This window comes from Tachyglossus aculeatus, chromosome 11, assembly GCF_015852505.1.
Source record: "Tachyglossus aculeatus isolate mTacAcu1 chromosome 11, mTacAcu1.pri, whole genome shotgun sequence".
Lineage (NCBI taxonomy): Eukaryota > Metazoa > Chordata > Mammalia > Monotremata > Tachyglossidae > Tachyglossus > Tachyglossus aculeatus.
Genome location: NC_052076.1, coordinates 56,254,560 through 56,275,142, shown reverse-complemented (window position 1 = coordinate 56,275,142; position 20,583 = coordinate 56,254,560). Strand labels below are relative to the sequence as shown.

General features: G+C 49.0%; 1 protein-coding gene across 1 annotated transcript; it reads left to right on the top strand.

Moving 5' to 3' along the window:
• The first annotated feature begins 7,305 nt into the window (after positions 1-7,305).
• Positions 7,306-20,177, top strand: CX3CL1 (C-X3-C motif chemokine ligand 1). The gene is made up of 3 exons (XM_038753858.1): positions 7,306-7,589; positions 14,790-14,910; positions 18,151-20,177. The coding sequence occupies exons 1-3, from the start codon at positions 7,523-7,525 to the stop codon at positions 19,202-19,204; spliced, it is 1,242 nt and encodes a 413-aa protein (XP_038609786.1). The 5' UTR covers positions 7,306-7,522; the 3' UTR covers positions 19,205-20,177.
• The last annotated feature ends 406 nt before the right edge of the window (positions 20,178-20,583 follow it).

The window sequence follows — 20,583 nt, the reverse complement described above, 5'->3', positions numbered from 1 at the left end:
TGAGAAGTGGTGAGCATTTGCTAAAGTAGCTCTCTGAGGGGGCTTTCAGCTTTGAACCTTTCACCTAGATTAGTTAATTTGCTGGAGTCCTTCAGGTTTTAAAACTCCCAAATAATCCATTTATCACCTCCAGCTGGGGAGAGAATGAACAGAGCTGTCACTTGGAGAGTAGAGGGGGCTGTCTTAGAAGGAGGTCAAGTCAATCAACCAACCATGGTAGTGATTAAGCACTTACTGCATTCAAGGCGATCGATCAATGGTATTTATTGAACATGTGCCTAGTGCTGTAGTAAGAGCACTGTATTAAGTGCTGGGAAAAATACAATAGGGTTAGTAGAAATGATCCTCCCCACAAGGAGGTTACAGTCAAAGATTTGGAGTCCTCCAAAAACTGTGGGTGGAAGGGAGAGGAAAGAGGTGTCTTGTGGGAATCAATTAATCAATCAATAGGCAAGTGACGTGGGAAGAACATTCCCTATTTCTTTAACAGCTTTCTAGCCCAAATATGTAGTACAAATAAGTGTTAGGGGCAGAACTGTCAGTCGAATTTATTGAGCACTTGTGTGCAGAACACTGTACTAAGCATTTGGGAGAGTACAATATAACAATGTAATAGGCACATTCCCTGCTCACAGTGAGCTTACAGTCTAGACGGGGAGACAGACATTAAAATTAATAAATAAAATTACAGATATTTACGTGAGTGCTATGGGGCTGTGAGAGGAGAAGAATAAAGGGAGGAAGTCAAGTCGGTGCAGAGGGGAGCGGGAGAAGAGAAAAGGAGGGCTTAGTCAGGGAGGGCCTCTTGGAGAAGATGTGCCTTCAATAAGACTTTGAAGGTGGGGAGAGTAATTGTTTGTCGGATATGAAGAGGGAGGGCATTCCACCCGCCCCCATCCAGAGGGCCTGGGGTTAATACATTTTTCAGGGGGATCCCACCAGATTTTGGACATCGTTACATCACACCCTGCATTAAGATATGGGAGCCTTCTGGACTGTAAATTGTCTCTAGGCTTTAAGCTCATTAATAATAATAATGATAGCATTTATTAAGCACTTACTAGGTGCAAAGCACTATTCTAAGTACTGGGGAAGTTACAAGGTGATCAGGTTGTCCCACGGGGGGCTCACAGTCTTAATCCCCATTTCACAGATGAGGAAACTGAGGCCCAGAGAAGGTAAGTGACTTGCCCAAAGTCACACAGCTGACAAGTGGTGGAGCTGGGAATTTGAACCCATGACCTCTGACTCCAAAGCCCGTGCTCTTCCTCTGATTCCAAAGCCCATGCTCTTTCCATTGAGCCACGCTGCTTCTCAATGCTTCTCATTGTGGGCATTCATTCATTCAATCATATTTATCAAGCGCTTACTGTTGTAGGGCACTGTACTAAGCACTTAGGAGAGTATAATACAACAATAAACAGATACATACCCCTCCCACAATGAGTTTACAGTCTGGAGGGAGGGAGACAGACATGAATACAAATAAACAAAATTACAGATATGTACATAAGTGTTGTGGGGCTGGGAGGCGGGGAAGAGCAAAGGGAAGACGTCAGGGCGACGCAGAAGGAAGTAGGAGAGGAGGAAATGTGGGGCTCAATCGAGGAAGGCCTCTTGGAGGAGATGTGCCTTCAGTAAGGGAGGGGAGAGTAATTGCCCGTCAGATTGGGGGAGGGAGGGAGGGCGTTCCAGGCCAGAGGCAGGACGCGGGCTAGGAGTTGGCAGTGAGATAGGTGAGACTGAGGCATAGTGAGAAGAGTAGGGGAGCGAAGTGTGCAGGCTGGGCTGTAGAAGGAGAGAAAAGCCAGGTGAGGTAGGAGGGGGCAAGGTAGTGGAGTGCTTTATAGACAATAGTGAAGAGTTTTTGTTCGATGCAGAGGTAGATGAGGAACCACCAGAGTTTTTTGAGGAGTGGTGTGATAGGTACTGAATGTTTTTGGAGAAAAATGAACTGAGCAGCAGAGTGAAGTATGGACTGGAGTGGAGAGAGACAGGAGACTGGGGGGTCAACAAGGAGGCTGATGCAGTAATCCAGTGGGATAGGATGAGGGACTGTATTAACGTGGTAGCCATTTGGATGGAGAGGAAAGGGTGGATTTTAGCTGTGCTGTGAAGGTGGGACCGACAGGATTTAGTGGGCAAGGAATGTGTCTATTATATTGTACTCTCCCATGCATTTAGTACAGTGTCTGCATACAGTAAACACTCAATAAATGATTGATTAATTTAGCCAGCTCCTCCATCCCTTAACTGTTAAGCTGCCCCTTTATGTTTAGGCCCCCTTTGTTGTTCCCATTAACAATTCATTCATTCATTCATTCAATCATATTTATTGAGCGCTTACTATGCACAAAGCACTGTACTAATTGCTTGGGAGAGTGCAATAGAACAATAAGCAGACGTATTCCCTGCCCACAAGGAGCTTACAGTTTAGAGAAGGAGACATACAGTAACAAAAATAAATATATATTACAGATATGTACATAAGTGCCATGGGGTTGAGAGGGGGGATGAATAAAAGGAGCAAGTCGGGGCTACGCAGAAGGGAGTGAGAGAAGAGGAAGAGGGTTTAGTCAGGGAAGGTCTCTTGGAGCAGTTGTGCCTTCAATAAGGCTTTGAAGGCGGGGAGAATAATTGTCAGTTATAATAATAATAATAATAATGGTATTTGTTAAGCACTCACTATTTGTCAAGCATTGTCCTAAGCTCTGGGGTAGATTAATCAAGTTGTCCCACGTGGAGCTCACAGTCTTAATCTCCATTTTCCAGATGAGGTAACTGAGGCACAGAGAAGTTAAGTGACTTACCCAAAGTCACACAGCTGACAAGTGGCTGAGCCGGGATTAGAACCCACAACCTCTGACTCCCAACCCTTGCTCTTTCTACTAAGCCACACTACTTCTCGATATGAAGAGGGATGGTATTCCAGGCCAGAATTCCCCCATCTATTAGTACTTGCCAATTATTAGGCCTATTAACATGTGTGGACCCTAGGTTGGTCTGCCCAGTCTGAGAATTTTGGGGGGCAGAGGAAGGGGGGAAGAGGCCAGGTGAGGGGATGATCCTCTACCTCCACTTCTCTCCTTGCTGGTCTTGTACATATCTATTCTATTTATTTTATTTTGTTAGTATGTTTGGTTTTGTTCTCTGTCTCCCCCTTTTAGACTGTGAGCCCACTGTTGGGTAGGGACTGTCTCTATATGTTGCCAACTTGTACTTCCCAAGCGCTTAGTACAGTGCTCTGCACACAGTAAGCGCTCAATAAATACGATTGATGATGATGATGATAGGGGTTCCTTCCCCTTCCTGACTTGCCAGACCTGGGCCTGAGGTCTTCTGAGTCAGGTTGGCTTGGGCTGCTGTTCTTGTGAGGCTCCTGCCCAGTGTCTCTGGTCAGTCAACCAATCAATCATATTTATTCATTCATTATTCAATCGTATTTATTGAGCACTTACTGTGCGCAGAGCACTGTACTAAGCACTTGGGAAGTACGAGTTGGCAATTTATTGAATGCATACTGTGTGCAGACCACTCTACTAAGTGCTTGGGAGAGTACAATGTAACAGAGACGTATCCCCTGCCCTCAATGAGCTTACGGTCCAGAGAGGAAGACAGACATTAATATAAATTAAGGATAGGTACATAACTGCAGTGGGGCTGCGGGAGAGGTGAATAAAGGGAGCAAATCCAAGTGTAAGGGTGACACAGAAGAGAGTGGGGGAAGAGCACTGGCTCAGTGGAAAGAGCCCGGGCTTTGGAGTCGGAGGTCATGGGTTCAAATCCTGGCTCCGCCACTTGTCAGCTGTGTGACTTTGGGCAAGTCACTTCACTTCTCTAGGCCCCAGTTCCCTCATCTGTAAAATGGGGATGAAGACTGTGAGCCCCCCATGGGACAACCTGATCACCTTGTAACCTCCCCAGCGCTTAGAACAGTGCTTTGCACATAGTAAGCGGTTAATAAATGCTATTATTATTATTATTAAGAGGGAATGAGGACTTAGTCGGGGAAGGCCTCTTGGAGGAGATGTGCTTTTGATAAGGCTTTGAAAGTGGTGAGAGTGATCTGGCCTGCTCTGAGAGCTGGCCAAAGCTGCGGAAATCGGAGAGAGTTATACCCTGGGAGGGGAAGTGATTGTTGCGGGGTGGGAAAGGGGGCCTCAATTCGGCAGTGCTCAAGGCTGGCTTTTGGTGTGTGGGTGGGAGGAGGTGGCAATTTATTGAATTTATTTTTTCAATTCAATTTTTTATTGAATTTATTGCAGGTTTCTTTGAGGGCTATTCAGGGAGCCCTCCTTAGTTTAAGGCCCTTAAGATCAGCCCCATGAGGCCTTAAGCCAATCTGGCCCTTGTTAAGGCAGAACTGAGTGCATATTTGACCCCCCCTGAGGGGTACAGTACAGGGCCTTGTGAGGAATTATGAATGAAGAAGATATAAGAGGGTCTGCTCTTATGCAGACCCAATACGTAAACACAGACATACCAAGAGTGGGAAAACCCAGGTGACAGAAGCCCAAAAGTACAGAAAAGATACATGAGAACACAGAACAAAGAGGCCTGTAATTCAGAGGGTATGTAAGAGATGGGAGCATTATGCAAATGAGTCAGATGCTTGGGAAGAACAAGGATGAATGAAAAACTGAACGCTCCATCACTTCCCGACTCAAGCTTCACTGCGCTCTTTTCCTAGCTCTTGTACTTCTCTGCTGCATTTTCTACTGCAGCAGAAGCAGCATGGCCTAGTGGGTAGACCACATGCGTGGAAGTCAGAAGGACCTGGGTTCCAATCCTGGCTCTAACACTTGCCTGCCGTGTGACCTTGGGAAAGTCATTTTGCTTCTCTGTGCCTCAGTTATCTCATCTGTAAAATGGGGGTTAATGCCGTGAGCCCCACCTGGGACCAGACTGTGTCCAAACCGATTCACTCATAACTACCCTAGCACTTAGCACAGTGCCTGGCACTTAAGAAACACTTAACAAATGACATAATAAAAAATGATTTCCTGGAATTGAACCTTCCAGCAATGGCTTTCCATTGTGCAGCCTAACAGCCATGCTGAGTAGAGTCAGAGACTGCACTGAACCACTCAGCACTTTGATTGAGGAAGGAATCGGGGGCCCTGAGAAGAAGAGGGTGGAGAATGCAAGATATTCGTGGGGGTAACAAGGGAAATGTCCTAATGAGAATTGAGGGCTGAATTTTATTTGTATTCATTGCGAGTTGACAGAATCCTCTCAAATTCACGCTGATTCTTTACAAAAATGTTCCGTTCGCTAATATGAAAAATAGATTGCAATTTCTCCAGCACAGGACTTTGGTCCTTTTATGACTTTTTTGACTGTCCACCCTCAGTCACTTTTCATTAGTTGTTTTGTTATTCTTACCTAGGGCTCATTTGACGTCGTGCTGAGAAGTAACATCACAAGCTCTCTAAGACCACTGAAGTCTTAGAGATGGCGGCCATAGTGGCTCAACTATTCTCTTAATCAATCAATCAGTGGCATTTATTGAGTGCTTACTGTGTGCAGAGCACTATACTAAGCCCTTGGGAGAGTACAATACTCTCCTAATACAATGTACCAGGAGAGTGCAATACTCTTCTAATAGTGTTAGCGGACACATTCCCTGCCCATAATGAGCTTATTGTCATAAGACTAATGGTGGGTAGGCTCACCTGGACATCCCCAATGGTGACTTTGTCCTGTCATTTCTGCTTTGCTGTCCGGGCTGGTGGAGAAGTCCTGAGGTCCCTCATCAGAGCGTGAGTCTGGGATCCTTCCGGGCTGGCACTGCTTGCTGCCCAGGCGGCCAAGAGCTCCGCAACCCCATCCCAGCCGCTGGAAGGCTTCCTGCTTGGCGTTTCTGTCGTCCCTCACCCTCTGCTAAGAGGACAGGCTATCCCCAGCAGAAAGAGCGCCGAAGGGAATGTGACAGTCTGGAAGTGATGGGCAATGTAGGTCTCTTGGGATCTTGTGGCTCCAAAAGCCCAAGTGAATTCTTTTGCCCACCCTGAGCCCCTGTGGGCTTTCTGATGAAGCTACCTCCTGAGGTAGTTCTGAGTCCAAGCAAAAACATCAGGGCCAGAACCCTGTTGCTCATGCCTATGCCCACCCCCGCCATCACCTCAGTTCAGGTGCACCCCCAGAATAGTAGAGGAAGGGGATTTGTGCTTGGCTTTCCAGTCTGGCAAAGTGCACCCCCAGAACGGCAGGGGAAGGGTTCTTGGGCGCCAGACTGATGGGCCCTCGGGAGGCAAGTGCTTCCTGTCCGACTGTAGGACTTGTGCCTGAACCCAGACCCGTTTGGTTGGCTTCTTTTGAGGACTGCTCAGAGAGGGCCACGACCCCTAACCCCGTTGCTGAGTCCCTGCCCAAGTGTTCTGTCTGGGGTCCTTCAGTTTAACCCGGCCTGATGGCCTGATGGGGGAATCTAATAATAATAATAATGGCATTTATTAAGCGCTTACTATGTGCAAAGCACTGTTCTGAGCACTGGGGAGGTTACAAGGTGATCAGGTTGTCCCCCGGGGGGCTCACAGTCTTAATCCCCATTTTACAGATGAGGTCACTGAGGCACAGAGAAGTTAAGTGACTTGCCTAAAGTCACATAGCTGACAATTGGCAGGGCTGGAATTTGAACCCATGACCTCTGACTCCACAGCCTGTGCTCTTTCCATTGAGCCACGCTGCTTCTCTAGGGGAGCTGCCCAAAAGCTCAGGGGCCCTGCTATCTCCGAAGACACAGGAGGGACCCAGGAACAGAGAGCCAGCTGGGAAGGCAGCAGGAGGAAGGTCAAGGCCGATCCGTCTCTCCCCGCCAACTAAACAGAAGCCAAGGAATCCTTGTCCTCACCAACAGAGAAACTCCTGGGAATGGAGCAGGGAATGGAGCCAGACTCCCATCGCTGGGGGTCGGTGTGTGGGGGGAGGCCTGGCTCAGAAACAGTGCCACAAAAGCCCCCGCCACAAGTGGTTGAGGTCCCATCCAGGCCCTTCCAGGAAAGGGGCATCTCCGCAGCGGAATAAAGCCGTTCGGCTCCGCGGGAGGCGGAGAGAGAGGCCGGGGAGGAGGATGGTTTTAGAAACCTTCCCTGACAACAGCTGGGTGCCTCGATGGGAAAGAAACGGAAGGGCTTGGATGGAAGCCAAGGGGAAAGAAGGGGAGCGAGGAAGGAACTGGCAACAGAGTAGGGGTGTGCACGGCAGCGGCCCCTCCGATGTTTGATGCTGCCCCTGAGATAAGCCAGAAGGTGTGTTCCTTGGCAACATCCTGAGAAATCCAAGTAAACCAGTAGCAGACTCTTCCGGCTGCGGATCCTTTGCCTCTTTCCTCTCCCCTCCCACCAGGCAGAGCAGGCGGGGGTGGCGGGGGCTGGGCATGCAGCACATAAACCGGCAGCCAGCATTCTCCCAGTAGCCAAAGGTTCGCTGTTGTGGCTGAGACTTCAGTGTGGGGAAGACTGAGTGCCAGAGCAGCGGCGGGCACCTTTCAGAGCAGGGGGAGCCTCTCCAGGGAAGAACGATGCCGCTTTTTCCCTGGGAGCTGCTCAGCCTCTGGGCTGTCTGGAACCTGACTACCCTGGGAGCAGGTGAGTTGTGGGGGATGGAGGCGGAGATCCTTTGGGGAGATGATACACACTGCACCCTTTTCCACCGCTTCCCCAGGGCCCCGCTTTGGCTTGTTGGGAGAATCGTGCTGAGGAAACGTTTGCTTCTCATCTCCTGGGGATTCTATTGTGCTCTCCCAAGCGCTTAATATACAGTAAGTGCTCAGTCAATCGTATCGATTGACTGACTGACTGACTGATTAGGGGCAGGGAACATACTGGCTAATTCTGTTGTACTCCTCCAAGAGCTTAGTACACAGTAAGCACTCAGAGGCATTGACTGACTGATTGATCGATTGATTATGGACAAGGAATGTGTCTGCTCATTCTGTTGTATTCTCCCAAGCATTTAGTACAGTGCCCTGCACATAGTAAACACTCAATAAATGGCACTGATTGATTGACTGATTGAATCTGGTGCGATTTCCAGTGGGGAGGAAAGGGGGTGAGAATAGTTGACCGTCCCCTCACCCCCCAGCTGGAAATGTTGGCTCATTCTGGCTCTGCCCGGAGATCCGTGTGTTACAGTTTTCTACGGGTGAAAGATGAACGAGGTTCCCGCAATAAAGGCTTCGGCATTGTACCGGAGAATTAGCCACAATTCCAGCCCGACGGGCCCCCGTTGGGGAGGGAGTGATATAACTGAGGGTGTCAGGGGTTTGCACTGGATGGGTGCCCCCCAACTGCCACCCCCACCACCACTGCGGTGGGGTTCTGAAGGTTATTGGTGAGCAGCCAGGTGGAACCAGGCTGCAGGGAGGGAAGAGGCTTGTCAGATGAGAGGTGGGAATCGGGTCTGCCAATAGCAGGAGCCACAGGAAAGGAGCCCAGCTGGGAGGGTTTGCCCGATGGGCAAAGTGGAAACGGCAGGTCCGGGGCACAGGCTCAATCTCAAGACCAAATGCCGCAGAGACACGACTGGGGCTGCTGGACTGGAACGGAGCGCTCCCTCCTCTCTCCAGCATCCCTTCTCCCTCCCACAGACCAGAAGGAGGCTGGGGGAACAGTGGGTTAATGAGAAACCTGGCTGAGAAGCCTTAGAACTGAAGGAGACCCTAGAAATAGCTCTTCCCTGTGAAGCTAACCCCCACCCTCCTCCCCACACACATTCTGGGCCTCCTTCACAAATCTTTTCACCTGGGAATTCCCAGGGAGCAGGGCAAAGTCTTCATGTATTTCTAGCATAAGTGTAAGCGGGTAAATGTAGGCCCAGTGTGGGGAGAAAATTCACTGCCTGCCCTCCACCATCCCCCGTCCACTCCCCGATGGGCAGAGTGCAGGAAAGAACCCAGGCATCCTGGCTTTCCATGTCCAGCTCCTGCCCTTTGGCCCTGGGAGGAGAGGATTGTGCACAGAGAAATGGGAAGCCCTTCTTTTTCCCCAGCCTCTCACCTGGGACACATTTCATCTGGCATCATCCCACAGATTTGGGAGAGGGCTGTCCTCATCAAGGATTGTCAATTTAGCATTAGCACTGTATCACTATCCAAAAGACTCCAAATCTGGAAAATGTCCGATGGTCTCTTGATGATGAATTAAATTGTCAGTTGTATTTAGTGAGTGTTTACTGTATGCAGAGCACTGTACTAAGCACTTTGGAGAGTACAACACAACAATATAACAGACTCATTCACTGCCCACAATGAGCTTACAGTCAGAAGGGAATTATGGAATTCAAAGTCTGAGTCTGGGTTAGATTCTCTTCCTTCCACCTGGCCCGCCAAGGTGTCAGAGACTGCTTATCTCTCTTCTTCCAGGATAATCATAATTCTGGTATTCGTTAAGCACTCACTAAGCTCCAGGCACTGTACTAAGCACTGATAACGAAACTAATCAGACTGGACATAGTCCATGTCCCTCATGGGGTTTACAGTCTTAATCCCCTTTTTCCAGATAAGGTAACTGAGGCACAGGGAAGTGAGGTGACTTGTCCACCACTTGTCAGCCATGTGAACGTGGAGCTGGAATTAGAGCCCAGGTCCTGTGTTCTATCCACTAGACCACTCTGCTTTCCTGCCTCTGGAAGCCTGTTGGCTGGGAGCCGGCCACCCACGTGCTTCAGGAGCCTTGGCCAGAACAAACCACTTAATAGCCATGCTCCGTGACCAGCAGGGTCACCCCTACCACACTGCCCAGGGAGAAGAGGATGGGAAAAGCGAATTAAACCCTTCACGGGCCTGGGGAAACCTCCCTTCTGTCACAACTGGGGGCCCAGATGATTCAGAACTGTAAGCTTCTTACAGGCAGGGAATCTGTCTACCAACTCACTTGTATATAGTAAGCACTTAACAACTTTTAGACTGTGAGCCCACTGTTGGGTAGGGAATGTCTCTATATGTTGCCAACTTGTACTTCCCAAGCGCTTAGTACAGTGCTCTGCACACAGTAAGTGCTCAATAAATATGATTGATTAACAAATACCATCATTATTATTATTGTACTCTCCCAAGTGTTTAGTACAGTGTCCTGCATGCAGTAAGCACTCAATAAATATGACTGATTGATGGAGAACACACATCTGCTGCAGCTGCCCAAGTGGAGAGCTGACAGCTAGCCCGCTGATTTGGATCGATAGCTGTAGCCAAAGAAGATCGGTAGTTTCAAAGCCTGCGGTCTGGGGCTTGAATGACCGGATTCAGCTGTTGACACTTCTCAGGTAGAAGTGAGAGTGACCAGGACTTTTCTTTCCTCTTGTCTGGATGGGTCGTCCTAGTGTAGACACTGACAGAAAGAGCCTTCCTAGGGGAACCTAGAGATGGAGTGTGGCTTAGGGACTAGAGCACAGGCCTAAGAGTCAGAAGGACCTGGGTTCTAATCCCGGTTTCACCACTTGCCCGATGTGTGACCTTGGGCAAGTCGCTTAACTTCTCTGTGCCTCAGTTCCCTCATCTGTAAAATGGGGATTAAGACTTTGAGCCCCACATGGGACATGGATTGTGTTCAACCTGATTAGCTTGCACCTAACTTAGGGCTACATAGAGTTCTCTTCATGGGCAGGGAATGTTTCTGCTAATTCTATTGCATTGTACTCTCCGGGGGGCTTGGTACAGTTATCTGCACTTAGTAAGGGCTCATTAAACACTATTGATTGATTAATTGATTGGCACATAATAAACAATTCATAAATACAATAAAAAAATTACCCTAGAGTCTGAAGGCTAGAGAAGGTGCTGTAGGGGTCAAAGTTCCCATTTGAACTTAACTGTGGGATTTGTTTAGTGCTATGTGCCAAGTATTGCACTCAACATTATGGTAGATGTAAGATAGACTCGATATAGTTCTCATGGCCCATGGGGCTCACAGTTTACAGGGGAGGGAGAAGAGGTATTTAACTCCCATTTTGCAGATGACAAAACTGAGGCACAGGGAAGTCAAGTGTCGCCCTACAGGTCACACAGTAAACAAGTGGTAGAACGAGGACAGGAACCCAGGTGTCCTGACTCCCAAGTCTGAGTTCTTTCCCTTACGCCAAGCCATTCCAACCTGTGGCCAATTTTCCCCCGCTCACAGCCATCTTAATAATAATGATGATATCTGTGAAGCGCTTACTATGTGTCAAACACCATTCTAAGCACTGACATAGATACAAGCTAATCAGGATGGACACCGTCCCTGTCCCACATGGGGTTCACAGTCTTAATCCCCATTTTACAGGTGAGGGAACTGAGGCACAGAGAATTTAAGCGACTCACTCAGGTCACACAGCAGACAAGGGGCAGAGCTGGGATTAGGACCTAGATCCATCTGACTCCCAGCGCTGTGCGCTAACCACGAGCCTACCCTGCTAGTGGGGACTGGGGTTGAAGGGGAGCCAAAGCTGAGGAGGAAAGGTGAGTGCAGTGGCACAGCAGGCTACTCAAGAATGGCCCGTGGGCCAGGAATAGCTGGAAGCAGAAGTAGTGTTGTCTACTGGTTAGAGCACGGGGTGAGGGGTGGGAAGAGGAACATGTTCAGGAAGATGATACCCCAGCAGAGAGGCCAGCAGCTGGAGCCCTGGGAAGGCTAGTGGAAGCCAGTGAGCTTCAGAGCTGCCTGATGCAGTAAATGCACCCTGGGGGCTTATTACCCTGTTGTTTCCCAGAAATACAATGTTTCCCAGCTATACAATGGATGCAACCTGGGGGCTGGGGGTTTCTCGCTCTGTTGTCCCATCCGCCCCAACCCCGGGTCGTCAAAACCTGCCCTGCTGTGTCACTGCTTGTGCAGGCGAGGATACGTCAGTCTCTAGAAATGACTCGATTTGCTTCGCAGCCTCAGAACCCGAGATTCTAGCTCTTTATATAATGAACATGCAGAAACAAGGCCAGAAAAGGCTTTTTTGATGAGGTGACTCATTCACTCCCACACCTTCCCCCTAAATTTTTAAAGAAACAGAAAAATCCAGCTCTTATCTTCCCTCCCTGGAGCTGCTCACAGGGAGAGAGGAGCTCCAGGATAAAATAGAGCCAGCTCTCGGGGAGGGCCTGGCCTAGGGGCTGAAGGGAGTGGGGGCCAGAGGGGACATCAGCGCTTAGAACAGTGCTTGGCACATAGTAAGTGCTTAACAAATACCATCATTATTATACAAGCAGGGAGAAGACCCTCTGCCATCCTTCCGGTCAGTCGTCTCTCACCTTCTTTGGGCTTGGCAGGGAATTCAGAGTAGAAAAAGCCACCTGAAGAGGTGAACGAAGGAAGTGGGACTCTAGACTGAAAACTCGTTGTGGGCAGGGAACATGTCTACCAATTCTGTTGAACTCTACTATCCCAAGTGCTTAGTACAGTGTGCTGTAAATAGTAAGTGTGTAGTAATAATAATAACTGTGGTATTTGTTAAGCGCTTACTGTCTATTTGTTCTGACAATTTTGACACCTGTTTTGTTGTCTGTCTCACCCTTCTAGACTGTGAGCCCCATTGTTGGGTAGAGACCGTCCCTATATGTTGCCGACTTGTACTTCCCAAGCGTTTAGTACAGTGCTCTGCACCCAGTAAGTGCTCAGTAAATACGATTGAATGAATGAATGAATGTGTGCCAGGCACTGTACTAAGTGCTAGGGTGGATATAAGCAAATCAGGTCCCTGTCCCACGTGGGGCTCACAGCCTGAACCCCCACTTTACAGGTGAGGTAATTGATGCCCGGGAAGTTAAGTGAGTTGCCCAAGGTCACACAGGAGACAAGTGGCAGAGGTGGGATAAGAACCCATGACCTTCTGACTCCCAGGCATTTCTGCTGATGATAATGATGATGATGCCTGTCCCTTTCTTCCACTTGCTGCTCTTGACGACCATCAAACCAGCCCAGCCCCTGAAGGGTCTCTTCTCCCCAAAACCCCGTGACTGGAGGTAGAGTCTGTTTTGACTGACTGGGAAGAGCACAGGCTTTGGGAGTCATGGTCTAGTGGAAAGAGAATGGCCCTGGGACCCAGAGGTCGTGGGTTCTAATCCCGGCTCTGCCACGTGTCTGCTGTGTGACTTCGGGCAAGTCACTCAACTTCTCTGTGCCTCAGTTCCCTCATCTGCAAAATGGGGATTAAGACTATGAGCCCCATGTGGGACAGAGACTGTGTCCAACTTGATTACTTTGTATCCACCCTAATGGTTAGAACAGTGCTTGGCACATAGTAAGCAATTAACAAATACCATGATTATTATTAGAGAACCTCAGTTTTAATCCAGGCTCTCCCACTTGTCTTCCGTGTGACCCTGGGCAAATCATTTAATTTCTCTGTATCTTGGTTACCTCATCTGTAAAATGGGGATTAAATCCTACTCCCTCCTACTTGGACTGTGAGCTCCTGCTCTCTGGGAAGGAATGCAGTGATCCCAGCCCACATTGCAGCTCCTTCATCCTAGGAGAGGAGGAGGAGGGAGAAGAGGAATGGGATGAGGAGGAGAAGATGGAGGAGGAGGACAGTGGACAGTGCTTGAGAGATTTCTAAGTCAGGGGCCACTCAATTCCAAGAATTCCTCTTCTGGCAGATCTGTCAAGGGCCATTAAGTTTGGAATGGAGAGAGAAAATATCTTCCCTGTTCAACCTCAGGAAATTCCAGAGCATTGAGTGGTGCTTTTCACAAAGGGGAATCTTTGCCCTAAGCCCAGACTTCAGTGAAAATACAGATGAACTGTTTTTTCCTTCCCTTACTAGGAAGACCCTTGCTTTGTTACCCTACCACTCAGAAGAAATCCCAAACTAAGGGCCCAGATCGGAGGTTGCAGTGGGTTCAAAGGAGCCTGGGGATATAATAATAATGATGATGATGATGGTATTTGTTCAGCACTTACTATGTGCCAAGCACTGTTCTAAGCACTGGGGGAAATACAAGGTAATCAGATTGTCCCACGTGGGGCTCACAGTCTGTCCTGGCCGGTCCCAAGACCACCCCAATCCAGCTACAGTGTCTTATTTCAGCCATCCTGAAGCAGGCTGCTGGGACTCTGGGAAACGGAAGGCCTCGCTGAGTGGAAAGCCCCAAGTCGCTTGGGAGCCCCCAAAGTGTGTTGGGGGGAAGATGGTGGTAGAAGGGAGCTTCCTAAGAACATCTCATACCTCATTTACTTTCACATCCTGGTTTCTAGGGAAGTTCCTCAGCACCTGCAAAGGGTAAAATGTGAATCATGTAGAGGGAGCGAGGAGTGACAAGGGTCTTTGATGCCCTCAGGAACCCTCCGGCCCCAACTGCATTTGCTTCATTCCTCCTGGAGGCGGGTCAGTAGCCACGGCCATTCCAAAACACTTTTTCTGGTACCGGGAAGGATAGTTATTTGAGCTGGTAGAACACTTAAGGAGTTTTTCCTAACATGACACTCCTGCCATGTTGGCATGGAAAACCGGGACCTGTTCCATTTCCTGTCAATCCTCTCCCGGCTATCCGTCTCGAGAACCAAGGTGGTGAAGAGGAGAAGCTGAAGGATGAAACAAGTAGGCTTCCACAATCTTGAAGTCTGCTGGAGGCTCCAGCTCCTTCCCCCTGTAGAACCGGTGGATCATGTGACTGGGAATCGGATCTTGGGTTTACGCCCAACTGGGCTGCTAACTCACTAGGCAGCCTCATTCTACCACCCACCTCGTCTTCTCTCCTGCGTCTTAGGGGTCTGAAGTGACAGAGACAGAGGTGGGTGAGTTCAGAAGTGAACTGGAATGCTGAGAAGTAATATAGATGGGCAAGTGTTCTCTAACTACGGGGGCTTGTTTCATTGTAGGACAACATTTAGGTGTGAACAAGTGTGCCACCGAGTGTACCTCAATGACTTCAGAACTACGCAAGAATCTCTTGAAGAGCTATGAGGAGACCAAGCCGTCGTGCCGTCGGAAAGTTATCATGTAAGTCTGTGTCCTCTTCCTCCAACGTACGCACGCTGAAAGCCACACTCGCCCTCAGGGGTGGCAGGTCTGAAGGGGGTGGGGAGCAACACCCCCAGGAGATTGGCACAGTAGCTATTAGCTTTGCTCCCACAGGTCTTTGGGCATAATGGGCAGCCAAAGTCAGTTTACCAGCCGAAGCCATATGCCTTACTGGACAGTGCAGGGGCTGGGAGTCAGAGGATCTGGGTTTCAATCTCGGCTCTGCCACTTGTCTGCCGTGTGATCTTGGGCAAATCACTTAACTTCTCTGTGCCTCAGTTTCCTCAGCTATAGAAGGGGGATTCAATACCTGTTCTCCCTCCCACTTAGACTGGGAGACCCATGCGGGGCAGGGACTGTGTCCAATCCGATTAACTTGCATCTTTCCCAGAGCTTAGAACAGTCTTCTAGACTGTGAGCCCACTGTTGGGTAGAGACCGTCTCTATCTGTTGCCAACTTGTACTTCCCAAGCGCTTAGTACAGTGCTCTGCACACAGTAAGCGCTCAATAAATACAATTGAATGAATGAATGAATGTTTGACTCAGAGTAAGCGCTTAATAGATGTAAAAAAAATACTTAGATTGTGAGCCCCATATAAATCAATAAATGGTATTTATTGAACATTTACTATGTGCACAACACTCTAGATTGCAACAGAATTAGTGGACACATTCCCTGCCCAAAATGAGCTTTCAGTCTAGACACGAGCTTACAGCCTAGACCAATATGGGTCAGGGGCTTTATCCAACCTTATGTCTACCCCAGTGCTTAGTGCAGTGCTTGCCACATAGTAAGCATTTAACAAATATTATTATTGCTATTATCGTTGTTGTTGTTGCTGTGGTTGTTTTTTTAATGCTCTGATGGAATTACCTCACCCTCTCTACTGGCTTCCTGAATCTGATCAGTTTCATTTTTACCACTCCTTTCCAGGAGGGATTTGGCAAACTGGAATCAGTGTCAAAAGTAGCTGATGAATTGACAGCTCTGAGTAAAAATAAAATGGGACTTGGTGGGATTTGTAATGAGAAACCTCTGTTTGTAGAAGGAAATGGACAGCTTCCTTCACTGATTGGGGAATTGTCTTGAAGTCCAAGAACAGTGACAGGAAGTTAGAATTGGACAAAATAGATGTCCACCAGTAACTCCCTACTGTCTCTAGAATGCTGTTTCTTTTTCGCAAGACATGATGTACAAATAAATCATCCAAAAAAAAAAAAAAAAAGGAGCCAAGCAATTAGGTCCAGCTCAAAGCTCTACTCTCTCATCCATGCTCATCAATTGCTTGGCTCCTGACACTTTGGTTTCATATTTATATTTTTCCCTCTAGGGAGGCCACATTTTCCAGCCCATTGCTTTAGCTCCAATTCTTATGGCCCCCAAGTGTTACCCACCAGCAGTGCTGAAGAAACAAAGTCATTTTGCAGCTAAGCCTTAACCTCATTTCTGGCCAAGGCCTGGCTCTCTTGGGCAGCCAGATCCTACACCCGAGAATCTGGTTTCCTGCTAGTGACTTAGTCAAGGGCTTTCGGGGAAGGGATGGTGAAAACAAAATTCAGGCTACCCTGTGGTTACTGGTGAGACCCTCACTACAATGTCCCAGTGCCTTCTCTTGGCCCAATCTAAATTCTCATCTCTCTACTGCCTCTCCCACGCACTTAATCCCAGCCCCAACCACTTAGGTACTTCCCTGCCCCCATTCCCACAGAATTTATGAATATATCCTGATGGTTGCTTCCCTTACCTATAATTTATTTTAATATCTGTCTCCCTTGTTAGGCTGTAAGCTCCTTGAGGGCAGGGATCATGTCAACCCGCTGTATTGTTCTCCCCCAAGTGCTTAGACCAGTGCTCTGCACAAAGTAAGTGTTCTGTAAATACTAGAGATGGATTAATTGATCCCCTGGCTACCCCACCAACCTATCTAAACCACCATTCCACAGTGGGGTGGGGTTTTTTGTTTTATTTTTAATGGTATTTGTTACTATGTACCAAGTACTGTACCAACCGCTGGAATAGATACAAGCTAATCAGGTTGGACACAGGCCATATCCCAGGTGAAGATCACAGTCTTAATTCCTATTTCACAGATGAGGTAAGGGAGGCACAGAGAAGTTAAATGACTTGCCCAAGGTCATGCAGCAGATAACTGGCAGAGCCGGAATTGAGCAATGCCAGTTTTCTTCTTGGCACTAATTGCTCCAGGGTTCCTGTTCTTGTTTTTTTAGTATGAGAATGAAACTGTTTAGTGTTTATCTTTTGGATCATCCAAATGAAACCTTACATGGAATACTTGGGGATGCATATGGTGAAAAATAACAAAAATGAAAACAGTGAGTTTGGGAAGCAGGCTTGATGAGGAGGAACTAAATAAATTGAATGGGTTTATTTACCGCAGAACACCAAAGAATGGGGGTGAGGAATGGGGAGGGAGGAAATTTAATAACAAACTTCAAGTGGACGAAGAGATATTGTAGGGGTGATGGTAAGCATCTGTTTGGCTTCCCCTGAGCCCTGAACAAGAGTGAATGAGTTTAGACGGAGGCTTCGGCACCAGGGAGTGAGGTTGTGTAATCTACTTCCCTAGAGATTGTTCAGAAAAGGGCCAACAGCTGTTTTCTATGAAGAGTCTCAGATCAGTCCACCCATGGGGCAGAGAATGGACGAGACCAGCTTCCAGCTCTTGGCCTCTTATGATTTACTCTCTCTGGAATTCTTTACTTCACTTCACCTCTGTCTGGAAGGGGACCCATTTTCCACATATGGAGATGAAGGGGGTGAGCAGAAGGTAGCATTACAGAGTTCAGAATCCACCAAAATGGCAGGTCAAAGCCATGAGTTTGCAAATCCCCAAAGTCAGTTTGCCTTCCTAAGCACTTGACCCCAGGGACCTCACCCAGAAGCCATAAAACAAGCAATGTGACGCATTAAACCAACAGCCTTGAAGAATCATATCTGCGTAACCACAGGGTGAATGGAGTTAATTACCTTTTGACTTCCACAGAGGGTTCCATTTAGCAACTTTCCCAGTCGGGGCTGAGTGATATCCACATTGTCTCCTGCCTGTAGCCACCGGCAGAAGAAGGCTTAGTAACTGCCTAATTCCCACGGTGAATTCTTTCCCCAGTGCTCAGTGCAGTGCTCTGTACATAGTTAAGTGCTTGATAAATACTATTATTACTGTCTGAGGAGTGCAACCAAATCCTTTGCCTTTCAGATTCACTACTAAGAAGAACAGGCGCTTTTGTGCGGATCCTAAGGAGGAATGGGTTCAAAATGCCATGAAGCATCTGGACGGCAAAACTACCCTTGAGAATCCCGTGACAGAGAAGAAAGATGGAGGGACTTTTGAAAAGTTAACAGGCGGTCAAGGGCCGACAATCCCGGAGGGCGGCAGCGCAGCTGCCCCTGTTTTCGCTTCCGCCAATGCTACTGCTACTGCTTCGGCCAATGTTACTGCCCCCAGAAATGAGAGCCTTGAGGAGTTCAGTCCCGGGGCCACGGAGAGGACCACCGTAACCTCCCCGGGGCCCCTAGAAGTGTCCAGCCCAGTACCTACAAGCCCTGATCCTGAGGTGGAAGTTTCCTCTTCAACAGCCACTGACCCTGACACTGCCTCCAGAAGCCTCTCCGTTCACCCCCGGGAAGGTGACAGGTCGACCACCACTGCCGAATCCATGCCAACTGCGGCCCCGTGGGGCTTGACTCCCCTCCCATCCAAAGCTGGTCTCCCTCATGAGGAGAAGGCTCCTGAGTTCACTCCGGGGCCCCCAGCTGTTCCGTCCTCCCCCGGGACCTCCCTGGTTCAGTCCGAGAAGGCAAGCAACTCCACCGAGGGACGGGAAACCAGCACGAACCAAGCCCCCAGGAGCGGAGAGGGGGATCGTGCCGCCACTTCCACAGGCCCATTCTCTGACTGGGGGACAGACAGCACAGATGCTTCTCCTTTCCCTTTGACGAGCACCAGTTCCAAGCCGGCGAGCGACAACAGTTCAGCTTCCCAGGGCAAAGATCCTCTGAGGGCCTCAGCTGAGTCCCAGGGGCTCGACATGCCCATCACGGCCAACCCCATCTCCCCAGAGGCCGCAACCAGGAGGCAGGCTTTCGGCCTTCTGGCCTTCCTGGGTTTTTTGTTTTTCTTGGGGGTCGCTATGTTCGCCTACCAGAGCCTCCAGGGATGCTCCCGGAAGATGGCCGAGGAGGTGGTGGAGGGGCTGCGCCACATGCCCAAGAGCTGTGGGAGTAACTCTTACGTCCTGGTACCTGTGTGAGCCCCTCCCGGCGTCAGACTCAGTCAGCTTTCTCACCTCCTTCCTTTCCTTCACCGGGAACGTCGTCGTCTTTTAAGATGATGCCATCTCTCCCGAGCCAGGTGGCTGGACTGAACCGGAAACCCCAACCCGAGGAAGTCATCTTGGAAGGGAGCCAACACCAGCCCCAAGGGTGGACTAGTGCTTCTGAACGGGGCTCGAGAGAAGCGGTTCACTGGTCACTGAGCCCCTAATTGGGAAAAAAAGTCCTTCTGCCGCTGGTCGGCCGGTTCCCCTCCTAACCCAACCCTCGCCATCATTTTCTTAGTATTTATTGAGGGCCCCCAGGTGCCTCTGACCGTTGCTATACCACCCCCATGCCTTTGGCTGGCTGAGTCAAGAACTCTTTCTCTATTGTCCTTTTGCTGCCTGCCCACTTCCCGTGGCGGGTGGCATCGTCCAAGTCACTTGTACAGTTACAATTTACCTTCACTGGGACTTGTTTGCATGAAGCAGATGTGACTTCCTGGGGCAACCCCCTTCCAGTCTGCCCAAATCCCGGAGACTAGTTCGTTCCCCCTCAAAGACCGGGGCAGTGGAAAGGGGCAGGATACCTTGTATTTTTGTTTCTGTTATCTTTGGTCTCAGCAAGTCCCAAATGAAGGTTTTTGCTCCAGGAGGGTGGAGTGGCTAGGCTGTTTCTATGATCCCACAAGATCCCCACTTTGAATCTCCTTCCTCACCACATCCAGACCCCCCTAAACCTTCCCCTTCCTCCAAGTCTTTAGGTCAGCAAAGAAAGTTGTCCAATGGCTTCTACTGACCTGTTGTCCTCTTGGGAAGCCCTGAACGAAGGGGAGAGAAGGGGGGTGGGATGCAATAGGGCAGTAACCCCCAAAAGGCTGCTAAAGGGATGGGCAGCCAGCGTGACTTCTTTTTTTTTTTTAATGGTATGCGTTAAGCACTTTCTATATGCCAGGCACGCTACTGAGCACTGGGGTAGATTCAAAATTATCAGACTGGACACAGTCCATGTGGGTCTCACAGTTTTAAATCCCACTTTACAGATGAGGTAAGCGAGGCATAGAGAAATTAAGTGACTTGCCCAAGGTTACCAAGAACACGGTGGCGGAGCCGGGATTAGAACCGAGGTTCTCTCACTCCCAGGCTCATGCTCTTTCCACTAGGCCACACTGTTTGAAAGGTAAAAACTGTTAAAAACCGGGCAGCCTGAATCCTTTGTGAAGTTCTTGGAGCAGAAAAGTCCCTAGTGTTTCTTTCCCACTGCAGCTGTTGGCCTGAAACAGACTTTCTGAGTTTAGGATTGTTCTCCTTTTGTGTTCTCTTGTCCGGGTGGATGAGGATTTTGACACCTGTCCACGTGTTTTGTTTTGTTGTCT